Below are 17,192 nucleotides of genomic sequence, written 5' to 3'. Positions count from 1 at the left end.
TTCTTTTTTAAGGTGAAGAATGATCTTCGTTTTTGTTCATCTTTTTGTGGAGGGGGAAGTGTGTGTGCACGGGCAGACGATCCACCAGCAGTCGCTGACTGTCCACCGAGAGCCGACAGCCACGAATTTACTACAGCATCATCAGTTGCTTGCAACAAAAATTCGCCTCCCATAGATAATCTGCAAAATAACGCGAATTTTAAGTACAAGTTCAATTATACAAGGATTTTTTAGCTAAGCAACTTACTTTATTCTGAATACGTATTTCTTCTTAGTGTAATCTGCAGCAACTTCAGATGTAGAACCAGCTAGATCGAGCGGAGGTTCACCACGGAACGTCTGATCTGGAGATGCTTTGTATGTCTTACTATCTTTGTAGAACCACAGTTTGTTTTCCTTAGCAACAGCATATACTTTGTCCCACGATCTTAAAACAGAGCAAAAAAAAAACAACTCAGTATTGCATTACCTATTTTTTTTTAGAAATTGAATAATTAATTTTTATTTACCTGTTACCGGCTCTCTTTGTAGTTGATTCCCATTCGTGCTTACGGATTAGAGCACCTTCAATAGCATCTTCATCGCTGCCGGGGCTTTGACCTTCTACAACATCATAATTTAAAAAATTAGAGTGTTTTTACGACTAATTTAGGCAAATAATTCAATCTAAATAAATGATGGTTTGGTAATACTTGGCAAAATTATAAAATACATATGTTATGATGATTTCTTTTGCTTAATTGATAAAATTCTCAGTAACATAAAGTAAATATATACAGAATTAATTCGAAAAATATAATAGATACAAGGAAGAGGAAATTGAAAAAAAGGATTTATTTTATAATAGATTTATAAGGGAAGAATACACGATTAATGGAATTAAACAATATTAGTGAAATGTTGAAGCTCTCACCTATAAATGAACAAGAAAATAACAAAATACGGATCAATTAGGAATTAAAATAAGGGAAATGAAATTTTAGACTGAGGACATTATTAATCAAAGTGCTAAAATATAATAGTACATGTGTATAGTGTTAATAATTATTGAATGAGCCAAAGAAGATATTGAAAGTAAGGTCAAGATTTCAGGATTCAATTATCTCTACTAGTTCCTTCACCGCATCTGATGAAGGTACCTGAAACGTCATCATCACTGTGAGAGCCCTCCGTCACAGTCTGTTTCTTACTCTTCCACCTGAAGCTGCGGAATGGTGATTTACTTCTCGAACGACTCTTCACTTTACCGCTCGAAGAGCTCGGTGAAGTAATATCTTTAGGCGAACGACCTTCTGATATAGCTGATATGTGAAGTAGACGTTACACAGAGGGAGCCATAAAAATCAAAAACAAAAAACAAAAAAAAAAAAAACAATGACACACTTAACTCCAAAACATGACAAATATTAAATAAAAAGCACACACAATAAATAAATTAATCACAGATATTACAAAAAAAAAGCAATAATTCCTATCCAAGACATGATGGATAATTATGGAATTTATTTTAGTAGCATTTGAAATATTACTGAATATATTTCTAAATACTACTGTTATTAGAGATAAAATAATGATAATAAAAAGTAGTACATATTGTATGACGACTCAACAAAAAGTAAATCGCAATTGAACTCACGACTCTACAAACTAGAGGGAAAATATATTTGCCATTTAGTTTACAGGAAGTAGAATATGCAAAGATAGCAGTAACAAACGAAACAAAATTGAGTTTTTTGATATTGTAATAATAAATAAAGATGACTGTAGCACCCGTGTTAATATTCTAAAATCTGTATAAAAACGCATAGTGATAGTAGAACCATCGGTGCGCATTTAAAAACACGAAACTACAATGATACAATGTCAATTTGTTGTTTATATATCACTAGTGGTTTTACCCGGCTTCGCTCGGTATTTGTAATATAAACCGCTTAAACATGGCCAATCTAATAGGAAACATTTGATTAAATTTATTTGAATAGTTTTATTTTATTTAAATTTATTTGAATATTCATTTGATTCTGCGAACCAAACAAACAAATATGCATACATACAAAGTCTCTTTCGAAATTATATATTAAATTATCGTATGGCTAATTGTAACTAATTTTTTTTATTCTTAAAATATTTCGCCAAAATAATAAAACATGCGAATCAAAAATTACCCACCTCGAAGATAGAATTTGTCAACACGGAGATACACATTTGACTATCGCGAACATAACATTTTGATAACAAATTTCCACTTTCAAATACCTACTAGCAATAAGCATTTGTGTGCCCTTTACCACAAATTAAACCTGTAGTAGTATTCGCTTACTGTATAAAATGAAAGATTTCAGTATCCAAATTCAACATGTTCGTTGAAACTTTTCATTAATAATTAATTACATAATAAAACAACTTTTGTACTCACTTGAGTCCCTGGAAGATGTACCCTTGCCGGGTGTAGTAGAAGTGGGCTCACTCATCCTCTTAGAGCCAGAAGCGCTTGTTTGGGACTGCGGTCTCAACACTGGTCATGCATCAATTAATGTTAGGTCAAATAAAAAAAAATAACATGCTAAGATCATCATATTAACCATCCACGTTTTAAAGATCGAATGCAAAGACCAGAATTGGATGGCCAACACGTATATTTAATATCAAATAGCTAACACACTTGAAAAAATGTCTTTTTTATGAAAATAATTTTCTATTAAGCGTACACATGAATAGACATTTTTTACAGTATTGCCATAAAATACATAAATCATGCGAAAAAATATATTATAACTGTTATTCACATGCAATTTACATCACAGAATTACAGCTAATTCCAGAGCTGTGTAGTCGCTTGAAAATTTACTGACTCAGACTTTATCTTATGAAGATTATAATATGATAAGACTTTTCTTGCCAACGTATAAAAATGTGAGTAAAAACTATAATAACGATTTTCAAAATATAAAAAAATTGTATAAAATTAAAAGTAAAATATAAAATTTTTCAAATAATTTTAAAATACATTTATATTTAATTGTTTGATATGAAAAAAATGGTAAAAATATCTACATATAAACAATATAAAAATTAATTAATTAAATAAAGTTTCAATAGATGGCACTAAATGCTTAGACTTATTTCCCTAGAGAAAACATTGGTAGATAACAGTATATATAGAAGTTTTTTGTTGATTTGTTATTATGTTCGTATCATATTCGTACGTTTTGTTGGCAGTGTTTTAACTGTGACATACATAAGTAGAATCGAAACGACTATTATAGTACGGCGAGCGTTATCTTACACAGACAAACACACATAATAGCGCTATTACATATATAATGTAATTCAAATTCACGATTTTTATAAATATATTATTAAATTTCAATTTATTAGTGAATTTACTTTAATGAAATTGGAGACTCTAGTTGACACATACCCTAATACTATGTATTAATTAAGGTTGTGGCTATTTGCAGGTACTATATCTGCGAATTATTTGCTATTTGTAGGTACTATATATGCGAACTCGTAAAGTGACAGAGTAAAAAATATAATCCAAATTAGTTAATACTATTAATTGTTACAAAATTATTATCATATACGACGTATAATATCTACATACAAGTACAAGCCGCAAACTAGCTAAATGATATAAATCTATTATAATAACGTGCGAAATTGATTTGCCTCAAGTATAATGAACGATTGATTAAACAAGTTTAGCATACATTAAATGTAAGAAATTATATAATCGGATTATAAGTTCACGCGCATGCGCAGAAGGCTTTGCGCCTTTCACAGATATAGTACCTGCAAATAGCCACAAGCATTAATTAAATAAAATAATAAAATGGAGTCGGTTGATTTTTTACGACTCAGACTTCGCTCGAAATGCGTCGATTCCAACTCCACAGCCCTGGTATATTCCAAAATTACAACATTCTAATTATTATATGGTTAATAGCACTAAAAATATTTAAAAAAATATATATAAAGAAAATTAGCATACCTTGATTTCAAAATCTGGAAAATATTGCACAAGATGATGATAGAAGGAAACAAATATTAGCCAGCTAGCAATTACACATAGAAAATTAGTAGAAGAAAAAAAAACCACCGAAAATATTATCAAAGAAACCATCAGAAAAGTTACATGAAATAAGCCAAGTTTAAACCAAACCATCACCTGTGTCATATGTATGTATTATTATATGTAGTAACATAAAGCCTAAAACTAAATAAAAATTAGATTATATGTATGATATGAATATTATTAAGCACTATTTTTCTCAAACTATAATCGAGACAAAACAGTATCTGCGTATTCACAAATAAACCAAAATTATAACTCAGAATACCGCTAAAGAAAATCATAATTGGTACAAGAACACATCTACACATCGGTTACGTTCTTTACCTGGCTGTGAATGTGGTCTCTCTTGTGTTTTCTCGGATGTTTTAGTGGAACTCCTCCTCACAACTTTTGTTTATATTCAAAATATTGTGTGATTGTGACAAAAAGTTTCCACAATATAGCGTATCGGTAAAAAGGCAGCGTGAAAAAAGAACACAAATAGTGATATAGCAACTTCGTGAAATTCGATTGGCGAATGCAATAGTGAATATTTGACAACAAAATAAAAAATATATTGTAAAATAAAAGGACATTACACAAACATGTAGACAATTCTATTGCAAAAAAAATACATGTCACATATGTATAATATGTATGTAAATATTTAAGAAAATATATGTATTGGCGAATTTCCGTTGCTAATGTCATTGTTTTGTGATTTTAGTTGCTATGCACGTTGTATAATATTATACAGAAATGTAGAAGAAATAAAATGTGTTTGTTTTTGAATCGAAAATAATGATAATTACTACATTTATATAAATATAAACATACCCAATATTAGAAAATATTCAAAGTGATGCTGCAATGCACAATACAATAGTTCAACATAGGTCAATGATGTCTCACACCGGAGGTGAAATTATAACAGTACATGTTAATTGTTAATCAAAAGTAACCAGTGAAATAATAAGGCAGTGTTAAAGCAGAAGTAGTTTTAATTTTGGAAACGAACGTGAATGAAAAAAATAACTGCTCTCGAATATTCGATGTCGTCGACTTCTCAAATGACCTGCCAAAGTACAATTGCATGGTAGATAAATAGAAAGTAAGTGATGCAGAAGCATACCTTGGGTGTCTTGTGGGGCATCGGTGGTATCTGGAACGGGATGAGCTCTTCGGCGTCGCTCCTCTTCTTGTTGACGTGCTGCGGCGGCGGCTTCTTCTTGCGCCGCTTCTTCCTCTGCTAACCGTTGTCTTTCGGCTTCTTCGGCAGCTTCTTGTCTACGTTTCAACTCTTTCAATTCGAACTGAAGGAAAAATATCACATTTTAGCAAGTCCGATAAGTCGTTTAAATCAGTACCGTACCAATTCCATATTAAATCACATAAATATGTTAATTGAAAATTAATTACCAAAACTATTACAATACATTAAAAAAAAGCGCATGGATATCATACCTGAGACGTTTTTATTTCATCACCGTCGCTAATTGCTAAAGTGTCCATTGAGAAAGATTCAAATAGTGAAGCATGCAATTCATTTGAGGAATTGTGAGACGAAGGGGAAGGAGTTGTGGGTGAATTGTCGCTATACAATATTTCAACACTGAAGTATCTTATGGGTGCTACATCAGAAATGTCGATAGAATCGACGCTCAAGTTTTGACTAGAATTATTTTTCCTATGAAATTCGCCAGGTGGTTTTACGGAATTTTGCTTCAAGGAGAAGTTCATTTTACTGTGTCCTTTTAATTTTTTTGAAAAATTTTTGTCTACTTTTGTATCTAAATCCGATTCACTTTTAGTCACCGGGCAAATGGACTTTGTTCCATTTGTATCTAAAATCAAGTGCGGCTTAATTTTTGGATGACACGTTTGATAAGAACACTTCTCCCAATGTATAAAATTTGAACAAGCGACTTTTGGGTCTTTGGATACATCAAATTTGAGTTGACACGTATTGGGACAAATTAAGAACATACTTTCGGTAAGCCGCCTTCGCTGCTCGGCAGCTAATAAAAGATTCGAAACTGAAGGATCCTTACTGACGTTTTCAAAGCTTTGAAACACGGCTTCCGATTCATTATCTAATACTTCGACACTGGGTACGTTGTGAAGAGCATTTTCTGATACAGATTCATCTAAAATCTGAATACTATTTTGAGGTGCAATGCAAGAATCATTAGAAACATTATTAATTGATTGTTCATTTGGTTCACCGTCTTCAGAATTTAAAACTTTCCTCCACAAAAACGAATCATTCTTATACGTGTCGAAAGAATCATCTTCATCTCTATCTTCCGGAAGAGTAGAGTAATGAATTTTAGTGCCTTGAGATGTGAACTTTTTCCTTTTAAACGGTTCGGGTCGATAGAACTTATCACTTTTTAGAATGATCTCACGAACAACCTCACCGACAGGTTTAGTTCGTCTACGAATCGTACATTTTTTAAATAGAGGTGTACTAGATTCACTAGTTTTCCAAGCGATAGTTTCGTTTTTGACAGGATCACAAGGTACCTTAGGATAAGAAGGGAGTGAATAATCGGGTAAAGATTCAAGAGGACCCCATATCCGTGCATTGTGATTAGACTGCTCTAATTGTTCAAGCTACGACACAACAAAACACATTACCAGAATAAAGCATGCAACAACAAAGAGATAAGTAAGATAATTAAACAACCAAAAACATTTATCAAGTAAAAAGGAATTATTAGCAATCTACTTAATTTTTCATTGAAATTTACTTAAAAGCTACAATGCAAAGAAAATAAGAGTAAAAAAGCCAACCAGTTAAGCAATAAATAAATTAATTGACAAACACTACAAATTACCAAAAATTAAACATGTATATTACAGTAAGATTAATAAACAAAACTACTATTAAATATAATTATGTATATAGAAAAAAATGATATTTATATGAAAATTAGAAGTGAACCAACACCAAAAGCAAGACATTTTGAAAATCAAACTTACTGTGGTTAATCTATGAAGGGCACCAAAACGTTCTTCCTGTGCTGCAGCAGATTTTTCAAAGGCTTCGTGCTTTTTAATGAGATTTTCTACATCGTCGATTGTGTGACCTAATTCTGAAGACATTAAATAGGGTTCTTGGGCAATCAACCATGCCTCCGCAACGGCAGCATCCCGAGCGAATTGATAAACTTCCAAAACTGTAATGAAAATAATCCAAACATAGAAAAATGATTTCATACGAATAAAAATCAAAACCAAAACAAAAAAAAGATCGAATCTTACTTAATTGTAGATTTTCCCAGCGTTCTTCCCATCGTCGGAGTAGTGTGTGTCTATGATTATTGAGAGCAAGTAATCGATCTCGAATATCCTGGGCGGCGTAGTGTTGTCGAGCTAATAATTCCTTTCCGAGGGATACGCAAGCCGCAAGATTGTCTTCGCGGGCATCTACCTCAGCCTTGAGCGACTGATGATTGTTCATCAACAGCTCAACGCCGGAAACATCACTGAAACAAAAAAAACTTATCGTATAAAACATCACGCAGCTGCATATTCATTATTATAGACAAAAATCAGATGAATATTAACCGTGGTTTTTCACTTGTATTCATGTGACGTAGAACATCGTCCATCCACAGCATGAGCGTACGAACCATGTTGAAGAATTTGAATAGATCACCAGTGTCGGCGAGTTTGACTCTCCTCGCTTCGCAGTCTGCTTGTAAAGCAGCCCAAGCGGCCAGAACTTCGCCTTCCCTGTTCGTGATTTCCTTGGCTTTATCGCCAGCATACGATGCTTGGAGTTTGGCAGATTCATCTTGAATTTGCTGAACCTAAAACACAAATCAAAACGTTTATGGATCCTTTCAAATCAAAAAAATCAAATGTGATCATTGGTAAAATATCAAACCTGCGATTGAAGAGTGGTCAAATCGGTGATAAAGTTTTGGTGTTTGCGTTGCAAAGCAGAAACACTTGCAGCGTCGCGTCCCAACTCGTCTGATACACCTCGTTGACGTTCAACAATGCGTCCCAAAGTATCTTTACAATCGTGGAAGAATTTATGCAGTTCTCTGGACGCGGCTAACATTTGAGTTCTGGTTTCAATAAGTTCGAGAAGATCCTGCCAAGAGTCGTTCAAATCGTCCTTCCATTGAGCGATTGTGGCATTGTCGGAATGACCCATTAATATCATCTGATCGGCAATTCTATTCGCTGTTCCCACTCTTTCAGAGCCGATAGCTTCGGTATCGCGCGCGAATTCCTTGAAACGCTCCCATAGGAGTGTGACGTGATCATAATCTTGACCGAGTTCCTGAGAACCAGCGACGACCTCTCTTTCGGCGATCCATTGTTCGAGATCGTCAACCTCTCTGCTGAGTTGGAAGAGTCGAAGGGCTTCGTCGAGTTTTGCCCTACGTTCTCCGGCCAAGTCCTTAAGGCCGGCATAGAGCTTATCGACTTGTGATTGTTTGACTGATATTTGCTCACTTTGTGGGTGTTCCTCCATGGTAAGCTGACGTACTGTTTCTCCGAGTTGACGGATGGTTTCGGCGTAATCTTCGACGGCTTGTTCTAAGATGTCGTGTTTCTTCATCAAATTCTGTGCAGAGATTTCGTCCTTACCACGGTCTTCCACCATCATATACAATTCTTGTTCACTCATCCATGACTCTGCCTCGTTCGCATCAAAGAAGTATTGTTGAGCTTTTTCTGATTGTAATAGACCACTGTTCCTGTCTCTAATGGCATCTGAAATTAATAATGACATTTAAATTACAAACAAAAAACATAAATATATATTTCCAAAAAATATATGTATACATGTGAATAAAATAAAAACAAACCTTTCAACTCTTGCCAGTGCTGAGTAAGCTCCTTAATAAGATCCTGGAACTGAGGGCCAGATTCATGACCTTCGTCTATTAATTTTTGGCCATTGCTAATGACCATTATAATTCTTTGCTCGTGATTATCGATTTCCGTCTTGAGTGATTGATTCTTCTTTTTGAGCATATGAACATTGAAAAGTGAATTGCCATATTCTTTGCTCTGAGCTTGGGGCATTTTTTCAGCTATCCACAGTTTCTCATCTTCAACATCGCGACAAAATTGGAAGGCTTCCTTCTTCTTTTCCAAGTGTCTCTGCCTTTGAACAAGAGGTGCTTTCAATTGCTCGAAACGTTGCTCCACGGCAGATTTCTTGACCTTGATATCGTCCATCTTATCTGGAACAGTTCTTTGAAGATACTGAGCTTGAGTCTCGAGATCTGTAACTTGACGAGCTTTGACAGCCATCTGTGTCTCTATCATTTGTTGTTTTTGCATCAAGATATTAACTGAAGCCAAATCTGATCCAGTATCAGTGCTTTCGATCTGCTTCTCTAGTTCATTCATCCATGAATCGATATCATCGCAAGTTTGATGAATGAGAACTTCTCTATTGTCGTCGAACAATTTTTCGCCCTTATCTTTAGTGCAAGCTTCGAGATTGACAAATTGATCACTTAGATCAGACATTTTGGGTGAAATAACTTCAGCGAACTCTGGTTTTTGCTTCATTAACTCCTCAGCCGCATTTTGAACAGCTACTAAACGTTCCTTGTTTGCTCCAATCTCGGCTTCAAACGCTTGATGTCTAGTCCATTTGGAGTGAACGGTTTTAGCAGATCGGTAGGTATCATCTTGTGCAGTGAGATTTTTCTCTTGCACCCATTCACCCAACTCATCGCAATCTTGCAAGAATTGATGTAATTGAAGTTGATCTTGTAATTTCTCCAACTGTTGAAGGGCCTTTTCTCGGTTAACATTACGACGAGCCTCAATATTTTCTGCTTTCTTTTGTACTTTGTCAGCATCGAAATGAGCTTCTTCACATAGTCTGTTGGCAAACTGAACAACGGAATTAATTTTATCGTCATTGGCTTCCATAGTTGTCAAGAAAGCTTCATGTTCCTTGATCATGTTTTCAGCTTGATCAAGAGATGTTGGTGGTTCAGCTTTGCTGAGTCTGTGTTCTTGTTGTGCGAGCAAAACTTCAGCTTGATGGGCATCTCTTTGCAGAAGTTGTAAGTCAAGGCTTTGGGAAAGCAGTTGTTGACGATTTTCCCACATTTGTTGAAGTTCGGCCCAACCATCATTCAAAGCGTTGAGACGCTCACGTAAGAACATATATTGTGGATCATCTTGAGTTGATGGTTCCTAAAAAATTATAAAAAAACAGCGATTAATTTATATAAAAACTATTTATGCATTTAATTACAACAAAAAAACTGCATGATATACTAACAGCAGTGATCTTCTTTCCATAATCCATCATCTTGTTATAATCTTGAGTATAGTTATCAATTTCTTCTCTGATTGTTTGATGTTGAGAGAGTAATCTTTCAGCATCAGCAAGAGATCCAGGTATATCCTCGGAAGCCACATCAGTTTGAGTTTTAGTTAACCATGATTGGAAATGATCAACGGAACGCAAGAAGCGATGCAAATCACCGGCTTCTTCCAGTTTAGCATCACGGTCTTTGAGCTAATTGAATATTTGAAATAATATAATGAATATAATATTTAATATACAAAATAATTACATACAAAATGTTGAATAAAACTATACCATCTGTGTCAATTGTAGCCAAATTTCCTTAATTTGTACGATGCGCTCTCTGATAATTGCTGCCTCTTCTGGGTGTTCAGCTTCAATAGCATCTGCTTCACGGGTAAGAGAATGAATGCGTGCTTCGATAGCAGCCAAATCCCTTTCCATTCCAGTAACACGTCTTTGTAGAGTCATAACACCAGTCAAATCCATCTCCAAGTTGTCAGTAGATTGAAGGATGCGTTTCTTATCTTCAATCCAAGATACAGTTTCTCTGCATTCAATATGGAAGGTCTGCACACCTTGGGCAGAATTGAGTTCATCTCGTTTTGCTTCCGCCTAAAAGAAATAAATATTATAAAACAAACTGACATTTATAATTTTTATTCGAACAAATAATAGTAAAAATATATATGAATAATATACCTTCTCGCGGAGTTGACTCCATAATTGATTGAGAGCAGCTTGACGTGTTTGGATAAGTTGAGAATCTGGATGTTCAACATGTAACAACTGGCGAGCCAATTGATTCACAACTGCTATACGAGATGCGTTAGCATTCATCTCCTTTTCGAACCCATCATATCTGAACGAAAAAAAATATATAAGAATTCCACTACAATTTGAACAAGTCAAAAAATAAACAAAAAAAATTTTATACCTATGTTTCATAATCTCAACATCTTCGATATCTTTAGCAGGCACCATGGTATTAAGCATTCTGTCCTTTTCTGCGATCCATTGTTCGGCATCAGAAGCTTCAGAGAGTAATTTGCAAAGTGATAATGCATCCAATAAGCGTTGTCGGCGAAGACGTCCCAACTCAGTCAATTCTCCATGACGAGAATCGATTGAGTTCAACCGTTGTACAACAACAGGAGCTTGGGCATGTTCTGGAGCCAATTGTGCGGTCTATACATAGTATAAATATATTAATTAAAATATCATCATAATCAAAATAAATAAACTGATAACGACTGATGATAAACATACTTGTTGTTTAAGTTGTTGGATGATGCCGGCATAATTTTTCAATTCATCGGTAACATCTTTGTGCTTCTTCAACAAGCTTTGCACTTGAGCTTCATCTCGGCCAACATCCTCAGATGATACAAGTCTAAAAAGACCAAACAGTTTAATGAAACCCGATTTATTCGAGAGCAAATACATTTTTGAGTAATATAATATCAAACCTCAATGTATCAAGCATCCAAATATCGACATCATCAGCATCAGCGATAAGTTGATGGAACCGTACTGCTGAGTCTAATCTGTCACGACGCAAAGATACAAGATCGCGCAAATGATTCCATTGGCCCAAAATATCATGTAGTCTATCCTGAAATTTTAACATAAAAAAGTATTAGCAACAAAAATGTTGAGTGTTAAAAATAATAGTAAAAAATGATCATTACTTGAATTTTGTCAGCTCCAAAGTGGCCATCTTCAACTAATTCGTCACCAACACCAATGACTGCCTTCAATTGTGGATCATGCGATTTAACTTCATTGTCCAATGCATTATGTTTGCTCAACAACAAATACACAGTGGTAAGATCGTGTCCGATATCATCCACAGATACAATCTGTTCTTTTTCTTTGATCCAGTTCTCTTCATCAGCTGTATCCCAATAGAATTGCCAAAGTTTTCGGCTATCTTCAAGACGCTTTCTAAAGTGAAAAAAATAAAATGGAAATGTTAATAATACAAATAATAGAAATAATATCAAAAACAAATACATTTATTTACATACCTGCGTTCAATTGCAAGTCTGACAAGTTCACCATATGCATCTTCCAATTGTTGAATACGATCAACTGTAATTGCGGGATCACATGGTCTATAGCCCTCTTCTTGTTCCAAGAAACGCTGACTTTGTTGAACAACAGTCTGCAAAGAAATATATAAGGATGATGAAAAAATACTGACTGCATAATAAGCATTTATTAGTATGAGAAATATATACCTTTACTCGTTCTCCAAGAACATTTATATCTGCTTCGACTAAGGAATGCTTCTGTAATAAGTCTTCTACTCCCATCAAATGTTTACCATAATCATCTGTCAGAAGTCTAAGTTTGATTTCTTCCATTGAGTCGAGAATATACAACATTTCCTTAAAATTTAAAAATATATTTTAATAAAAATAGAAAAAAAATAACACAAATAAAACGTATATGTATGTATAGTTCTACTACGAAACGTCTATCGACATAATGTTCACGACAAAATGATTTATGTGACAATGGTATGGTAAAAATGTTTACGCGACATAATGTTCATATACAAAACCTTCATTATTTCGCAATAATTTTGTCCATGGAAATTATGTCGCATAAACATTTTGTCCATAACCATTTAGTTGTGTAAGCATTTTGTCTTGGACGTTGTGTCGTTTGACGTTTCGTCATGACACCTATATGTATGTATACCTGGAAGTTCTGCTGAAGTTGCAGTGAAAGTTCCAAGCGAGCACGTCTAGCTCTTAAAAGTTCAATAAGATAAACCCAGAGTCGAAGAACATTATCCCTTCTAGCACTGATACGATCAACATCATGATATCTGTGTAAAAAAGCAAATAGCATGTTATTAATAACTATGCATAAAATATAATAATAAATACGATAATGAAAATTCACCTTTCAGCTTGCAATTCAGTACAAACTCCAACAACAGCCTGTACACGTTCTTCGTAAGCGAAAATATCAGTTTCTATGGCTTCATGCTTCTTAGCTGCAGCTTCAACAGCCGCAAGATCAAATCCAAAGTTGTCTTGACTGACCAGACGTTGATTCTCCGACAGCCAAGTTTCGCGCATAGATGCCTTACGATTGAATCTATCAAAATTCAAATTACATTTAGCACAAACATTTACAGAAGAAAAATTGTGTTCAAATCAAAAATGAAATACCTAGCAGCAAGTTGTTCCAATTTTTCTTGGCGAATCAATTCCTCACGTAGAGCTAATTCCCTCTCGTGCTCAGCTTTTTCTAATCGTTCCCAAGCCTTGTTAATATCTGAAATCATTTTTCCTTCACGTGGTGTATACGGACGTTGATTGTTGGCTCTCATTTTTGATTGTAAAGTAAATAGCAAAACTTCCAAGTTGCCCTTCTCCACAAATCTATAAAAATAAAGATGTTATAATAAATATATTACAAGCTTTGATACACACAATCAAACAAAGAAATTATATATGTATTACTTGGGTGGTTTTTCAACGGTTCTGTAATTGGCGAACTGTCCCAATTGTTGTTGAACTCCAGTCAGTGAATTTGCAAAAGTTCTATCACCTAAAGCTTCAATAGTACTCTCAATCCATTGCAAGAGATCGCTGAAATTTAGAAACGAAAAAATAAATCAAAACTGCGTAAATTAAGTAACTCGGTAAATTTGACTAAAAAGTTAAATTACCTGGTCAACGATTCATATTCTTTAACCATACGATCATTTTCCATTGCTATTCCAACAACTTTACCAATACGTTTGCCTTGAACAGTTTCCTGCTTCATTTTACTGAAGTAATGATAATATGTGACAACGTATGTTATTATAGATTTTTCATCGGGATGTTCGACAAAGATATCTGTAAAATATAAAAACGTTTAACAAAATAATTCCTAATAACGAAGAATAAACATCAAGTCAATAGCATACCTTCAGCGTCGAGCAGTTTGGTAAGACCTAACTTGTCTTCAGCAGTGTTAAATGCGTTATTCAAATTGTAAATAGGATTACTTTTAGAAAGTTTGTCAAATTGAATTAAATCTGCGCGGTGTTTGTGAATAATAGCATTGAATGCAAGACCATCACGCCATGATGTTGTGAAATTCCTTACATTCACATTATGGTATCCAGCTGTTTTCATCTGACACCACAATAAAAGGGCGTCTTTAGCAGACTTGGTTTCCTTATTTTCAGCCTCCTCGATAGTAATATCTTGAATCTGGCAATGATAAAAAAAATTCAATTACATACTTTGATTTTTCCTGGTAAGACAATTTAAAACCAAAATCTAACCTGAAATCTTAAAATGATGGTCCAAATCAAACCGAGATTGAGACGAGGATTGCCGTCTACAATATCGTGCGAACCCATATTTTCCAAATGGACTCTTTGATCTCGTAAAAATTGAAGTGCTTTATCAACGTTTTCTAAACAATGAATTCTCATTTTGCCCTTAGTAGGTCTCGGCTGTAAAATAAACGAATATTAAATTTAAAATCCGCCCAAAATTACAATCTAAATCAACCATCGAGGAATTGAACTTACCAATCTTTCACCGGATAGTACTTCCAAAAGTTTGATGAGCATTTTGCCATCCCTCATATCCACGTATAGATCGCCTATACGTGAACCAACTCGAACTAAATGAGAATTCACCCATTTTTGGAATGTCTTCTTCTGAACACTCTCTCGTTCGTCTGAAACAAAATATTGAAAAAAAAAAAAATGAATATCAAATATGTCAAGTAAAAAAAAAGTTATTTTAAGGCATTCAATGTATGTATGTATGTATGTAGAAGACTTTCAACAAATCAACTGATCAATTTTATTATTAACACAGTTATTTACCGAGCATAACAGATATTAAATTCCAAATCGAGAAAAGTCTGAATGGCTAGCTCAACAAGAGCAATGCAAAATGCAAAGCATGAATGAACAAAATATGCAACTGAACTTCTACTATTACCGGCGAATATAGTAATATATTATCAAACGAATGAAACTTAATATTTAACCCTTTCCAATTCAATTTCAATCACGTTTGATACCCATATTAGTTTCAATTGAGGAATTACAAAAGAACAAAAGAATAATTATTATTTTTGATCAAATATAAAATGGATTAGTACTTTTAAAGCCAATAAATTTGAATTAATTTCAATTCTAAGTCTAAAAAAAACTAGAAAAAAACCACATCAGCACTCATTTCAACATTTTATATACTTATAAAAATACAATATAAAATGATACTTTTGCGAATAGTATAAAAGTTTCAAATTATAACAGGAAAAACTGTTATCTAACAACTAAAATTCATTGAAAAAAATAAAACCATTTTAATCGACTTAAACATCTACTCAACTGTATGTATGTATGTAGAAAGGAAGTGGTTAAGAGAATCACACAATTTTAACCAACCTTTGATTAACGACAACATTAAAAGAAATATAAGTAAATTTAAATGCACCTAAATTCATATATAATACATTTTAAAAGAAATATATTAAAATTGATACATAAAAACTGCTCAATTGGGAAGTTGTAAGCCTACACAATAAATAAAATTCAATTCAATACCTCTCAACTCCTCCACAACCCTATCAAAATAATGATCGAGACCCGGAACATCCGTATCGACACCGAGCCTTATGAGCCCATACCCTTCCGTCGAGGTCATCTCAACCGACAAAATCTACCACCGTCGCTCTGCTAACACATCGCACACACAAGAGAGCACGCGCGCGAAAGACGAGAGGACCCGCTCTCGAGACGGTGGGCTCAAATGACCGAGGGGAAATGCGAACGGAGGAGAGACACGGCTAAGGGTCAACCGACCGGCGAAGGCGATGCGAATTAACTAGAGCGGGTGGTGCCACTCGCTCTCGTTATCGCATTTGTAAAATATGCAGGACAGGAAACTGAAGAGGATGTGGTGGTAGATAAATCAAGCACGAAAACGACTTTTATCGAGTTGTGTAAAAAAAATTGCAGTCTATGATAGTATCGATAAATTTATATTTATACAATATATATATATATATATATATATATATATACGTGATGAATCTAAATATAGAAGATGGGTACTATTTACAGTCAACAAGCGTTGATAATATTTTATAAATATCTTTAAAATACTCATTCATTTACCTCATACATGTACATATGTACATACATACATACATATGTATATGCAATCAATACTAAGTCATTTTTTTTAAAACCGTTACGTTTTTAATGAATAATAGCTTCCTTGAAAAGGATTTAATGAAAATACAATAAAACTGCATAATAAACAATTTTATTATGGCTTCTATACACATACAGGTGTTGAATCTGGACTTTTGTAATATCAATTATATGAAAAATTGATTAAATAATTTCTTAGAAAATATTTTGTTGTTATTTAAAAATTTTCTAAAAATATTTGATGTGATCATTATTTTATTTATACATATTTTCTCACAATGCCATTACAGGTTGCCCCTGAGCGACACCTATGGTATTAAACTTGTATATATATAAATTTGAAATCATATTCAAATAGTGGTGGGATGATTTTTGCCAATTTGATGAGGAACCGTTTCAACAATGAAATCAAATAAATTGGCAAACTCTGATAGGAAATGATCGACTTGAAATCACAAATATCCAAGTCTAACCAGCAGCACTGCAGAAATACTCCAAATTAATTATTTTCAATCGAGGTCAACCCAGGGATTGAACCTGGGAACCTCTCGGTGATTAGCATTAACGCATCCGCCGAGTGATGCTGCCGGATAAATTTGGTTTATAATTAAAATATACTATTTTTTTTTAATTTAAGA

General features: G+C 33.9%; 1 protein-coding gene across 2 annotated transcripts in view; it reads right to left on the bottom strand.

Annotated features, from left to right (window-relative positions):
* beta-Spec (spectrin beta chain) overlaps positions 1-17,192 on the bottom strand; it is a 62,283-nt gene that overhangs the window by 1,806 nt on the left and 43,285 nt on the right. The window contains exons 3-31 of one of the 2 annotated variants that reach the window (XM_077426855.1): positions 14,911-15,062; positions 14,659-14,832; positions 14,296-14,584; positions 14,053-14,224; positions 13,844-13,972; positions 13,550-13,762; positions 13,278-13,475; positions 13,071-13,200; positions 12,605-12,754; positions 12,392-12,528; positions 12,053-12,308; positions 11,831-11,976; positions 11,631-11,754; positions 11,299-11,549; positions 11,064-11,223; positions 10,656-10,976; positions 10,332-10,571; positions 8,890-10,243; positions 7,953-8,794; positions 7,631-7,875; positions 7,325-7,548; positions 7,043-7,239; positions 5,190-5,370; positions 4,403-4,465; positions 2,417-2,515; positions 1,140-1,301; positions 510-603; positions 248-427; positions 1-180 (exon numbers count right to left, since the gene is read on the bottom strand). In XM_077426855.1, coding sequence (XP_077282981.1) covers positions 1-180; positions 248-427; positions 510-603; positions 1,140-1,301; positions 2,417-2,515; positions 4,403-4,465; positions 5,190-5,370; positions 7,043-7,239; positions 7,325-7,548; positions 7,631-7,875; positions 7,953-8,794; positions 8,890-10,243; positions 10,332-10,571; positions 10,656-10,976; positions 11,064-11,223; positions 11,299-11,549; positions 11,631-11,754; positions 11,831-11,976; positions 12,053-12,308; positions 12,392-12,528; positions 12,605-12,754; positions 13,071-13,200; positions 13,278-13,475; positions 13,550-13,762; positions 13,844-13,972; positions 14,053-14,224; positions 14,296-14,584; positions 14,659-14,832; positions 14,911-15,062 — 7,063 coding nt within the window. The remainder of the gene's footprint in view (positions 181-247; positions 428-509; positions 604-1,139; positions 1,302-2,416; positions 2,516-4,402; positions 4,466-5,189; positions 5,371-7,042; positions 7,240-7,324; positions 7,549-7,630; positions 7,876-7,952; positions 8,795-8,889; positions 10,244-10,331; positions 10,572-10,655; positions 10,977-11,063; positions 11,224-11,298; positions 11,550-11,630; positions 11,755-11,830; positions 11,977-12,052; positions 12,309-12,391; positions 12,529-12,604; positions 12,755-13,070; positions 13,201-13,277; positions 13,476-13,549; positions 13,763-13,843; positions 13,973-14,052; positions 14,225-14,295; positions 14,585-14,658; positions 14,833-14,910; positions 15,063-17,192) is intronic. The other variant, XM_077426856.1, reaches the window with a different exon arrangement.

Source organism: Arctopsyche grandis, chromosome 3, assembly GCF_051622035.1.
Source record: "Arctopsyche grandis isolate Sample6627 chromosome 3, ASM5162203v2, whole genome shotgun sequence".
In the NCBI taxonomy this organism is placed as follows: Eukaryota; Metazoa; Arthropoda; class Insecta; order Trichoptera; family Hydropsychidae; genus Arctopsyche; species Arctopsyche grandis.
This window is presented reverse-complemented; position numbering and strand designations above follow the sequence as displayed.